The sequence below is a fragment of the Cynocephalus volans genome, chromosome 5, assembly GCF_027409185.1.
Source record: "Cynocephalus volans isolate mCynVol1 chromosome 5, mCynVol1.pri, whole genome shotgun sequence".
Taxonomy (NCBI): Eukaryota; Metazoa; Chordata; class Mammalia; order Dermoptera; family Cynocephalidae; genus Cynocephalus; species Cynocephalus volans.
In genome coordinates, this window is record NC_084464.1 from 48,061,211 (window position 1) to 48,074,609 (window position 13,399).

The following is a 13,399-nucleotide window of genomic DNA, read 5'->3' on the forward strand; positions in this document are numbered from 1 at the left end:
TAAAACATTTATGTGATGTAATTGGGAAGAAATAATTGATCAACAACACTGTCCATATTCCGTTTCTTTTTCTTGTGGTAAATTGCCAATAACAGATCTCCTGTGACTGGTTTCAGAAATCTTTTTGGATGTCTTTAATGCTTGAATCCCATTAGGGATTTGTTGTGCTCTAGACCAGCGCTCCTCAAAGTGTTTGGGAAGTAGTGCTGGTCTGTAAACTGTTCATAGCCCACAATTAAGTAACATTTTACAATTTGTATAGCAATTTGACATTGTCTCAACATATTCCTTGTGTTCTACAAAAGTATTGGTCTGCATCGGATTAGGAAAAACACAGAACTGGTCTTTCCCCACAAATGGTCAAGAAACACTATTCTAAAAGAAGTAGCTGTGAGGAGGAAGTACTTTAAAGAAACCATCTTTCTTTTTACATTTATTTTCTTTCCTTCAGGGATTTTGTATTGGAAGACATGGATCTTGCTGCCAATGAACTCAGCATTTATGACAAACTTTCAGAGACTGTTGATTTGGTGAGACAGACAGGCCATCAGTGTGGCATGTCAGAGAAGGCCATTGAAAAATTTATCAGACAGCTGTTGGAAAAGAATGAACCTCAGAGGGGGCCACCCCAGTATCCTCTCCTTATAGCTGTATATAAGGTAAAAATGTGTTCTGACTTGGAAATGGCTTAGACAGAGCACATACTCTTCAACATTCTTCCCAAATATTATTGTTGACTGACTCCACCATCGAGACTTGGTTATTCTGTGAATAAATTGGCCTTTACCCTTGTTACCATGTATTACTAGATAATTTGACCATGATGTTAAATGTCCTAGACAAAAGCTATGTATTTATAATTCTTTGTGTGTGTGTATTTATAATTGAACTGTATTTGTGTGTGTTGTTTAATGGTGGACATAGCCCCTGTTTGTATAATAAAAACTTGATGAGCCATGCAGTCCTCATAGTTCTCAAACTTTAAATGCTTTCAGAAGTGAATGTACATGGCTTATGAAAATGGACTAGTTCTTAAGGTACATTGGAAATAGCAGAAGAAGCCCGTTTTTTCTTGATATTTAGGTATTTTGTTTGCTGGGACAATTATTAATCCCTTTCCTGTCTCTCTTTGTAGGTCCTCGTAACCCTGGGATTAATCTTGCTCACTGCCTACTTTGTGATTCAGCCTTTTAGCCCATTAGCACCTGAACCTGTGCTTTCTGGAGCTCACACCTGGCGCTCACTCATTCATCACATTCGGCTGATGTCCTTGCCCATTACCAAGAAGTATATGCCAGAAAATAAGGGGGTTCCTCTGCGTGGGGGTGATGAAGACAGACTCTTTCCAGGTAGAATGCTGTGTTTACTACTTACAAGATACAGTTTTCTTGACAGTATATGCCAGGAAAGGAAATGACATGTATTGATAATGAGAGACACCTTCCCTATATTGTCTCATTGAACTCAGTCCCCATTAAAACTCTGTGGAATGGGTTTTATTATTCCCATTTTGCAGACTGGGAAACTGAGGCTCAGAGAAATTAAGAAACTTGCCAGAGAAACACATCTGGTAGAACCAAATTCAAACCCTAATTCCACGTGATCTTAGCCAAAAGGCTGAAAAGCAATAAACCCTAATTCCAGAACACACATGGTGGGGCTGAGTGTGTTTGCTTATAAGAAAGATTTGACTATATCTTATTCTATCCTTTTCTCTCCTGTGATACCTACCCGTAATGGATATTTAATACTGAGTCCAGTTTGCTTTTAACCAGATCCTCTAACCATCCTTAATTGGCCTATTTGGCTAGGTTTTGTCTAGATTTATCCCAGTCTTTCAATTTAGTTTTTCTCTGTGTCACAGTTCACTTAATTTAGTGCTCAAAAGTGTATTAATCTTGCCAGTAAGTGAATTTAAGAAACATGTAAACTTAGTAACAGTGCATCCACGGCAACGTAGGAATTCTTAGTCCATTTACGGGGTTTCCTTTTCGAGACAGTGTAACGTGGTAAGACTTGAAGTTTACTTTTTGAGAAAGAATAGATGGATGTTATTTTGGGATTTTTGGGGGATGGTGTTATCTTATTTGTATGGAGGAATATGTACATTAATATCATAAACGGACTATAGAACTTTTTGTGTAAACATGTTTTGAAACCTTTAGGACCCAGCATAACTTTTAGGGAATATGTTTTCAGTATTGTATCAGAAACAATTTACTAGTTTAAGCTAAACTTTATAACCATAACATTATTCTTAAAAATCATCCATTGGATTGGGTCTCCTTTGAAAGCTATTTTTGTACATTTGAGGAAGTCATGGAAAGATTTCCAAAATTATATCAAAATCAAAGGAAGGGAACATTTTAAGACAAGAACTCAGCCTTGTGAGGTTTTTTTTTTTTTTTTTTTTTTTAATCAGCAGCTCATATATTTAGTTTTTAAATTCCATATATAACTTCCTTGTATTTATTGGGAAGGTCATTTTTGAAATGTCATCAACAGAGCTTAAAAAAAATGAAATTTCCAGTTCCTATCAGAAAGGTCCAGAGCATCTGGGAAAGAGCCAGAAAAGCTTGTCAGTTGGGCCAGCCTACGCTGCTTCCTCAGACCCATCAGTCTCTTTCCCTGACTGTCTTCCCCTCGCAGCCTCCCTGAGGGCAACATCTGGTCTTTGGCACATGACATGAAGTAAATAGGACCTGGTTGATGGCATTTGCTTTCTTTCCCCTGTGCTGTAAAGTAAATCTCCATAGACTACTGAGTTAAGAAATAAGGGATAGTCAGTGGACAAGGATTGCCTTTCTCTAAATCATAGATTAACAATTCAGGAAATATTAGTGTTTTGTCAGCAAGTCAGATTATTTGGTCTACTTCACATTAATACAAGCGGTCTTCAAAAAATTCATGGAGGGCCAGCCAGCCCATGGCTCACTTGGGGGAGAGTGGTGCTGACAACACCAAGTCAAGGGTTAAGATCCCCTTACCGGTCATCTTTTAAAAAAAAAAAAAAATTCATGGAAAGATTCATGTTATCTTTGAATTCTTTTTTTCTATGAACTTTTTGAAGTACCCTCGTATTTTGCCTTGCAGATGGAAATAAAATGAGTCTGTGGAGCTCAGTCAGAGAGAGCATTAGAAGGGTGTGGGTTTTAGCTTTTTAATGTTGATTCTATTAAAGTGCTGTTTTTACTCGTAAATATGGATATTTATGCACCGTATTTTCCTATGTGTGATAATTCTGAGAAACTGTAGCCATGTAAAACTAACAGCATTTTGCATAGCATTTAGAGGGAAAGTTAAGAATGCATAATAATATGAAGGGTAAATAGAAGAATTAGGTACAACAAGTGGGAACCTCTGAGCCCACAAGAGAGTGAGAAAAGTAAAACTATATCATTCTTAATGCCCTGGTGCCAAAAAACAACTGCCTTCAAGTTAGGATTATTTAGCAGTATCCTTAAAGTAAATGCAGCGGAAGAAAGGTGTGGCAAATTCCCCAAAGGAAACCCCATGAGCATGTTGCTTCCTTAAGTGCTGGCCTGTCTGATGCCCCCAGGGTCATCTGGCACTCTTGATGGAGGACATATGGAGCCTTGGTGATGTACTAAAGACACCACCACCAACAGTGGGAGGTTTCCTCCTAACCCCACCCAGGGAACAAAAGGCAAAGAAATAGGGTTCTTTTTCTAGGTTTCAGCCTTGGGTAGGAAATCTTGCCCCTGAATCCTCTGGATGAGGAGAATTAATTGACTTTGCAGTGAGTCATATAAACATCCCACTTTGCAACAGAAAATAGTAAGCTGACACTTTAGTATTTACCAGGTGCCAGACCTTGTTCAAAGGGCTTTTCATATATTGGCTCATTTAATATTTGTAAAATCCCTATGAGGTAGGGTCAGGTTTTGTGCCCATTTTACAAATGGAGACACTGAGGCACAGTAAGGTTAGGTCATTTGCCCAAGGTCCTAAAGCTAGTAAATCCTGGAGCTAAGATTTGAACTCAGGTAGCCTGTCTTCAGAGTCTGAACTCTTAACTTCTAATCTGTGCAGTTTGTAGCTAGGCAATATATGTAAAGAGTCTAGCTTTAACTTTGATTTTGAAGTTTTACACACTTTCTCTCCCTGAGGTCATCAGATAATATTTCTTTCAGCTCCCTAGTCCCTCAAGAAACAAGGTTCTTTCTGGCTGGTACTGCAATCCCAATGATAAATGGTCTTCTAAGCTATTCGCCCTTTAGAATTTTCCTGAACTAGTCTTTTCCTAGGCTTTCAGCCCAGCTCATCCTCCCATTGTGCGACCTTATGGATAATGTTTGACTTACTTCTTTCTCTTTTTAACCCATTGTTTTCCCTTCACATTCACATTCTTAGTTCTTTTTTTTTTTCTCTCCTGGCCACATGTCTTTATATCCACTTTGCTCTTGCCAGCCATTCTCTTGGCTTTCACAATTTCCATAAAATCACTGAATCTTAGAGCTAAAAAAGAACTTTAGAGAATATACTAGTAATAATCTAGTATTTACTCCCATTATATAAAAGAGGAAATTGAGGCCAGGAGAGGTGAAGGAACTTGCTACGCAGCTAAAAGTGCTACCCAGCTAACACTTGTTTCTTAATTCTAGCCTTCTGTCCATTATACTACACCTACTGCCTGCCATCTCTGCCCTCACCCGAGCCAGGTTCTAGCATCTTAGGCCCAATTATTTTGTTTACTTTGGGCGTTTTCTGGCCAATATTAAATTAAAACACCCATTTACACCAAGGAGGCCTGGGATAGTCCTTACATATAGTGAGAAGGTATATCTCTGTACTGCACAATTGGAGCTTTATGCATCCATAGGCCTTCAAGGGAAAGGTAAAGTGGATCCAGCAACATTAAGGAGTTTTGAGAATAGCAGATGATTCATTGACTTAGAACTAAGGACCTCTTCAGACTTAATGAGTCCAGGCCAGTGCCAAAAGATGAAATGCTTAGACCTCAAAGAGTGCCTTACTCTTTTATTTTCAAAAAAAGGTCACTTTCTGTGATAACAGCTCTGTCAAGCACTTACTATATAGCAGGCACTGTGCCATGTACTTTATATTTATTTTGACAATCATATAAAGTAGTTACAGTTTTTAATGTCCGTTTCAGAGATGAGGAAACTGATGTATAAGATGACAACTTATCTAAAGTCTCACATTTAGAGACAAATTTTTGTACACGTGAGAAATCATGAAAATAGATAGACTCTGTGGTTTGGAACAGTCTAAATGCATTCCTTCCTGGAGGCAAGGCTATTGGAAAAGTGATTTCTTGGGCTCCTTCCATCCCTATGGTATATGAAAATGGCCCTGGGCATGCTGCTACCCATGAAGGGGACCTGGCAAAGGCCGCCTTCACCATCAAGGCTTCACTCCTGTCTCATGTCCAGGGCACTAGAAGAGGTGCTGTGCAAAACAAGCTTCTGGAGAGTAGCCTGATTAAATACAGAGCACACACCAGTGGGAGTTATGGGAACTTTGTCGTGGGCTTTGCTGGCTTTTCTTGGATACATTTCTAATATAAGAAATCATGAGGTTATATTTATTTAATCTTTATTTTGAGATTTATGTGAATCCAGACTGCTCATTTGATTTTTCTCCTCATGGACTTAATCCTATTGTTAAAGCTTCTAAAAAGTCAGGGTTGGTTGGTTTCTTTCTCTCTCTGTTTCTTTCTTTCATTCAGTGAATGTTTATTGAGATCTTGCTGTATGCCAGGCACTGTTCTCAACAGAGCAGTGAACAAAACAGACAAACTCTCTGCTTTTGTGGACTGGTATTCGCTTTGTGCCTTTCTTTCTTGCAAAGGGAGTTTTTTGTCTGCACAGAAACCTTATTTTAATTTTTAAATTCTTTAAAAAATGTTTAATGTTTATTTGTACATATTTGTGGGGCACAGTGTGTTGTATATAATGCACATACTGTACATTGATTTAGTTGGGGTACATAGCATAGCTTTGTATCCATTAAAATCTTTTTTGTTGTTTTTTGCCTGTTTAATGATTTGTGTAGGAGGACTCTCCCCACTCAGAATTCCAGGGTATGTTATGGAGCCAGCTTAAATGAGTTTTCTTTGAAAAAACTCTCAGGCACCAGGAAGTCTCCTGTCAGGTCAGATACTGGCCCACCCACTTTTCTGTAGATTGCCCAACTTGTAGAGAAGAGTGGTAGGTTACAGTTTCTGCTTCTTGACCTCAAGGCTATGTTTTGTCTGAGAGACTGTTTTTTGATATCTCAAACAGTGAAATGATTCCAAATCATGGTGAGAATTTGGAATACAGGTCATGAGTTTTATTGAACTCTTATATGTAGAGTTTCTCTTCTCTGCCAAACCTTTTTTTCCAATATAAAATAGCTGGTATAAGAGGATATCTGGAGTAAAGAAGCCTTGGAAATTAAATTTAAGATAGGAAGTTGCTGTGTAACTTCTACTGGCCTTTCTGTTCTGGTGCAGCAGTAAGAGTTGATAGAAACAGAGGAGGGCTGAAAAGAAGTGAGATGCAGCATATTAGGTAGTTGAAGAAATGTTGTGAAGTGGGGTGGTATGGAATAGTCTGGCTGTGTGCTGTTAGCTGTTTTGTAGGATATTTTGCTCACTTTGTGGCATGGTGGCTCCAGCCAGTTATATAGAGAACACATCAGACAAAACCTTTTCAGCTAGATGGAGGCCAAGCTAGAGTCTGGCCCCATCTCCCTCTGTTGTTGGGGGTTCTGTGGGAAGAAGAGGAGGAGCCTGCCCCATACCATACCACACACAATCTATCTGCCTAGATTTCACTGCCTATCCCTTTCTCTGTCCTTCACACCACCTATAAGCACGTTCTTTATCCATCTTGGTAATCTCAAGACTACAGAGAAATCAGTGGAAGCTCTTCATCTTGAAGTCTGGGCTCCCCAGATTCATTTGGATGGTATAGGCTGCCCCATTCCAGTAATCCATTTTCCTCGCTCTTTGCCTTCTTTCTCTCCTGGCCACCAGCCTGGCCACTGTGACTTTGCTCCTGTCAGGTGCCTTTCGTGGCATGCCTTCTGAGATGACTTTGCACTTCAAAGTTGATACTCTTGGTTTAAGTTTTCATAACTCCAAAGACATTTTTACTTGCAAAATACATAAAATACATACATACAAAGATAATAAAGAGGTGTAAGATTTTGCCTTTTAAAAATACTTGTAACAAAGTAAAAATTTTCACCTTTATCCATCTGACTCCCTTACCCAAGCAACTACTAGTAATAATTTGTTATACATCCTTCTGAATTTGTCCTCGTCTATACAGATAGATATATTTAATATAAAATAATATATGAAATACTTTTTGGTTCACACAAACAAAAAGATCTCTTGTACATATTTTTGGCTAGACATGTTATATTAGCTTTTCAGGCTGTCAAAATAAAGTACCACAGGCTGGGTGGCTTAAAACAACAGAAACTCATTCTCTCCCAGCTCTGGAGGCCAGAAGTCTAAAATCAAGGCGTCGGTAGGGCCGTGCTCCCTCTCAAAGGCTCTAGGGAAGAATCCTTCCTTGCCTTTTCCAGCTTCTGGTGATTACCAGCAATCCTCAGCATTCCTTGGCTTATGGTAGCATAACTCCAATCTCTGCCTACATCTTCACATGGCCATCTTCCTTCTGTGTGTGTGTCATTGTGTGTTTTCTCCTCTTTCTATAAAGACACTATTCAAATTAGATTTAGGGTCTGTTCTACTTCAGTATGACCTCAACTTATTATATCCACAAAGACCCTATTTCCAAATAAAGCCACATTCTGAGGTTCCTAGAAGGACATGAATTTTGAGGTGGGGACACTCTTCAACCCAGAATACACATTTTTGGGGATTTTGTATTATGCCATTCTATGAATATTCCATAACTTAACCAGTTTCCAGGGTTTTTTGTGGGTTTTTTGTGGGTTTTTTTGCTGTTACAAAAAATGTACCTGGGGCATTCATCTACACATATCTTTATATACATGTACTATTATTTCTATAAGATATATTCTTGGAAGTAGAATACCTGGGTCAATAGGAATGTGCATTTTAAATTTTGATAAATACTACTAAATTGTCTTCGTAAACTTATGCCAGCTTATACTTATATTAACAGCATATGTTGATCATCAACACTGGATGGTGTCAATATTTTGCCAGTTAGAAAACTGTGTAATAGTACCTCATTTCAAGTTGAATTTCTTTGATTATTAGTGGAGCTGGATGTTTTATAGGCCATTTATATTTATTTTTCTGTGAAGTACTTGTTTACTCTTTTCCCATTTAAAATTTTTTCTTACCTAATAGAAGCTCATTATATATTAGCTAAATTAATTCTTTGCCTCTTGTATGCAAATACTCAACAAATCTATTTTTTCTTTATGGCATCTTGGGGTGTGTCTTGCTTAAAAGTCTTTCTTGCTCCCAAGATGATAAAATAGTCTCCTATATTTTCCTCTAGTTATTTTTTAAATTTTGTTTTTTCTATTTATACCTTTAGTTAATCTAGAATTTATTTCAGTCTATAATGAAAGGCAGAGATTAAACTTTTTCTTTCAAATAGTTGGTGACTTGTCCCAGTATGACTTACTGAATCCATCCTTTCCTCATTGAATTAAAATCTACTTTTATCATAAGTTAAATACTCTCATATACATACTGGATCTGTTTCCACATTTTTTCCCCCTGTTTTATTAAGCTTCTTGTCTGTGTGTGTGTGTGTGTGTGTGTGTGTGTGTGTGTATACACACATGTATATGTATGTATTTACTCTATATAGAGGAAGTATTTGCAGCTTCCTCTATAAGAACATATAATTGATACTCATTATTTGTGGTAGTTATGTTCTATAAAGTCCCTGAGAATATGAATTAGTGAATATTGAATCATTGTCCTTAGTGTAAATACAGAGTTAGGGTCCTCTGAGCCTCCACCATGACATTTTCATCAATTAATCAATATACAACTTTGTTTTATGTGTACTTAAGTTTAAAAACACCTTATGTTATATTGTTCATTCATTAACTTTAAATTCACAGTCAACAGTACATATAACTCATGCCTGAACAAAGTTTATCTAACACATATTTTCTATGTAAGGCACATCACAGCCTTCTTGCACTTAGGAACACTAGACAGCACTTTAGCACTGTGCTTGGGGACTTGTTTTTTTAATTAATAGACTTTGTTTTTTAGAATAGTTTTGGGTTCACAGCAAAATTGAGCTGGGAAAGTACAGAGAGTTCTCATATACCCCCTGACTCTACACATGCACAACCTCCCCTCAGGGCCATTTTAAACAGCAAAATCACCAACAAAAGCACAAAAACACCAAAAACATGGCGCTAAATAGATAACAAGAAGGATACTTGTTTACAGTATGAGAAGCGAAACAAAAAGGCAGGACGTTACCTTGCTCCACCTCAGCTTTGATTGACTGCTCTGCAGATGACTGCAAGTATTGGTCTTGGGGTTACAAATACATTTTAGGGAGTAGGTGAATTCACAAATAGGAATCTGAATAATAAGGATTGACTATACTATTTTAATTATAGTAGCTTTATAGAATGCTTTAATTTCTGGTAAAGCAAGTTCCTCATTATTTTTTTTTTTAAGAATTTATTGTTTACAACTTAAAAAATTCAATAAAAGACAACCCAATTAAAAATGGGCAAAGGATTTTAATAGATATTTCTCCAAAAGGGATATATAGATGACCAATAGGCACATGAAAAGATGCTCAGCATCATTAACTATCAGGGAAATGCAAATCAAAACCACGATGAGGAGCCGCTAGGCCCACATGCCCCGAGTCGGCCACACCGGAACAGGCAGGAGCCATGGGACCCTAGCCCAAGCCAGTTGCCGCTACTCAGAAAGGCCTGAGAGCTGCTGGGCCCACACACCCCAAGTCAGCTGTGCTGGAACAGGCAGGCACCACAAGACCCCCAGCCTGGGCCAGTCCTCGCTGCCCAGAGAGGCCCAAGAGCCACCGAGCCCACACGCTCCAAGTCAGCCGCACTGGAACAGGCAGGTGCCATGGGACCCCAGCCCAGGCCAGTCCCTGCTGCCCCGAATTGGCAGTCCCTTCAGGATGCAGGCCAGACATCAGGGTGGAACTAGTGGACCGTGATACCCCCTGCGACAATGACTAAACAACAAAGGCAAGATACCAGAAATATGAAAAGAAAGTATGACACCACCAAAGGAAAATAATAACTCTCAAGCTCTAAATCTTGTAGAACAGGAAGTCCTTGAAATGACTGACACGGAGTTTCGAGCAACAGTACTAAGGACACTAAATGAGATACAAGAAAACTCAGAAAACACAATGAAAGGAGAAAAAATATACAGGACCTGAAAGAAGAAATGTACAAAGAAATCAGTGCCCTGAAAAAGAATGTAACAGAGCTCGTGGAGCTGAAGGATTCATTCAGTGAAATAAAAAGCACAACAGACAGTCTAACAGGCTAGAACAAGCAGAACTAGAACAAGCAGAAGAGAGAATTTCTGAACTTGAAGACAGGCTGTTTGAATTAACACAGGCAGACCAAAAAAAAAGAAAAAAGAATTTAAAAAATTGAAGAAAATCTAAGAGAGATAACAGACAACCTTAAATGCTCAAATGTCCGAATCATGGGTATTCCAGAAGGGGAGGAAAAAGGAAATGGATTGAAAACATATTCAATGAAGTAATAGCAGAAAACTTTCCAGGTAATAGAGAAAGTCACAGATCTTCAGATTCAGGAGGCCCAAAGATCCATAAACATGTTCAACCAAAAAAGGTCCTCTCCAAGACATTTTATAGTCAAACTGGCAAAACTCAAAGACAAAGAAAGAATCTTTAAAGCTGCAAGAGAGAAGTGGCAAGTCACCTATAAGGGAGCACCAATCAGAATAACATCAGACTTTTCATCAGAAACCCTAAAAGCCAGAAAAGAATGGGATGATATATTCAAAATACTAAAGGACAAAAATTGCCAGCGAAGAATACTTTACCCAGCAAGGCTATCCTTCCAAAATGAGGGACAAATAGTATATTTCTTAGACAAACAAAAACTGCAGGAGTTCACTACCACACGACCAGCCTTACAAGAAATTCTCAAGGGAATACTGGATTTTGTACCTGAAAAACAACTGTCACTGTCATGAATACTCGAGAAAGAACAGAACCAACCAGTAAAACAAAAATTCTAACAGTAAAGAGAAAAAATAGTTTATCTACTACCCCAAGAAACCAACAAACACAGAAGACAAAAAGAAAATCAGAAAGAAGGGAAGAAAAGATGCTTAAGACATCTAAACAAAAAAATCAGTAAAATGCTAGGAGTAAATCAACACCTTTCAATAATAACTCTAAATGTAAAAAGATTAAATTCCCCACTCAAAAGACACAGACTGACTGGACTAAAAAGATGGACCCAGCAATATGCTACCTTCAAGAGACTCACCTCACCTGTAAAGACACACATAGACTAAGAGTGAAAGGATGGAAAAAAATATACCATGCAAATAGAAATGAAAAATAAGCTGGAGTAGCTATTCTTATATCAGATAAAATAGGCTTCAAACCAAAAATCATAAAAAGAGATAAAGAAGACCACTATATAATGATAAAAGGATCTATCCATCAAGAAGACATAACAATCATAAATATATATGCACCCAATGTTGGAGCAGCCAGATTTATAAAGCAAACACTGTTAGACCTAAAGAATGAGATAGACAATAATACCATAATAGTGGGGGACCTGAACACCCCACTCTCAACATTGGACAGATCGTCTAGGCAAAAAATCAATAGAGAAACACAAGATCTAAGCAATACTTTAGACCAATTGGACTTGGCAGATATCTACAGAACATTCCATCCAACAACCTCAGAAAATTCATTCTCATCAGCACATGGAACATTATCTAGGACAGACCACATGTTAGGTCACAAATCAAGTCTAAGCAAATTCAAAAAGATTGGAATTATTCCATGTATTTTTTCAGATCACAATGGACTAAAATTAAAAATCAGTAACAAACAAAACTCTGGAAACTATTCGAACACATGGAAATTAAACAACATTCTACTTAATGACATATGAGTCCAAGAAGAAATAAAACAGGAAATCAAAAATTTCTTGAAACTAGTGAAAATAATGACACATCATACCAAAACCTGTGGGATACTGCAAAAGCAGTACTAAGGGGGAAATTTATCGCATTAAATGCTTACTTCAGAAGAATGAAAGATGGCAAGTAAACAACCTAACACTTCACCTTAAAGAACTAGAAAAACAAGAACAATCCAAACCCAGTTAGTAGACAGAAAGAAATAATTAAGATCCGAGAAGAACTAAATGAAATAGAAACCCAAAAAATGATACAAAAGATCAATGAAACAAAAAGTTGGTTTTTTGAAAAGATAAATAAAATTGACAAACCTTTAGCAAGGCTAACTAAGAAAAGAAGAGGGAAGACCCAAATAACAAAAATTAGAAATGAAAAAGGTTATATTACAACTGATACCTCAGAAATACAAGGAATCATTAGAGACTACTATAAGCAACTATATGCCAACAAATTTGAAAATCTGGAGGAAATGGATAGATTTATGGACACATACAAACTACCAAAACTGAGCCAAGAAGATATGGAAAATCTGCACAGACCAATAACAATAAAAGAGATTGAACCTGTTATCAGAAGTCTCCCAAAAAAGAAAAGCCCAGGACTGGACAGGTTCACTGCAGAGTTCTACCAAACCTCTAAAGAGGAATTGATACCAACTTTCTACAAATTATTCCAAAAGATTGAAACAGAGACCATTCTCCCAAACTCATCCTATGAAGCAAACATCACCCTGACACCAAAACCAGGCAAAGATACCACAAAAAAGAAAATTACAGGCTAATATCCTTGATGAATATAGATGCAAAAATCCTCAATAAAATACTAGCTAAGAGAATACAGCAGCACATACACAAAATTATACACAGTGATCAAGTGGGATTCATCCCAGGGATGCAAGGTTGGCTCTACATACGCAAATCAACAAATGTGATACATCACATCAGTAAAATCAAAGACAAAAACCATATGATCATCTCTATAGATGCTGAAGAAGCATTTTACAAAATTCAACATTTGTTCATGATAAAGATACACTACAAGTTAGGCATAGATGGAAAGTATCTCAACACAAAGCCATATATGGTAAGCCCACTGCCAATATCATCCTGAAAGCTTTTCCCTTAAGAACAGGAACTAGACAAGGATGCCCACTCTCACCACTCCTATTCAATGTAGTGTTGGAAGTACTAGCCAGAACAAACAGAGAAGAGGTGTAAATAAAGGGCATAGAGATTGGAAAAGATAAAGTCAAACTGTTCC

The 13,399-nt window shown here is 37.6% G+C and overlaps 1 protein-coding gene across 8 annotated transcripts in view; it reads left to right on the plus strand.

Annotated features, from left to right (window-relative positions):
• Positions 1–13,399, plus strand: part of C5H6orf89 (chromosome 5 C6orf89 homolog) — a 50,011-nt gene that overhangs the window by 15,946 nt on the left and 20,666 nt on the right. For 7 of the 8 annotated variants that reach the window (XR_010023656.1, XM_063097748.1, XM_063097745.1 and 4 more), the window contains 2 exons: positions 452–659; positions 1,136–1,349. Coding sequence is in view for 7 of the 8 variants with exons in the window: in XM_063097745.1 (XP_062953815.1) it covers positions 452–659; positions 1,136–1,349 (422 nt within the window). In the remaining variant the exon portion in view is untranslated. The remainder of the gene's footprint in view (positions 1–451; positions 660–1,135; positions 1,350–13,399) is intronic. The other variant, XM_063097752.1, reaches the window with a different exon arrangement.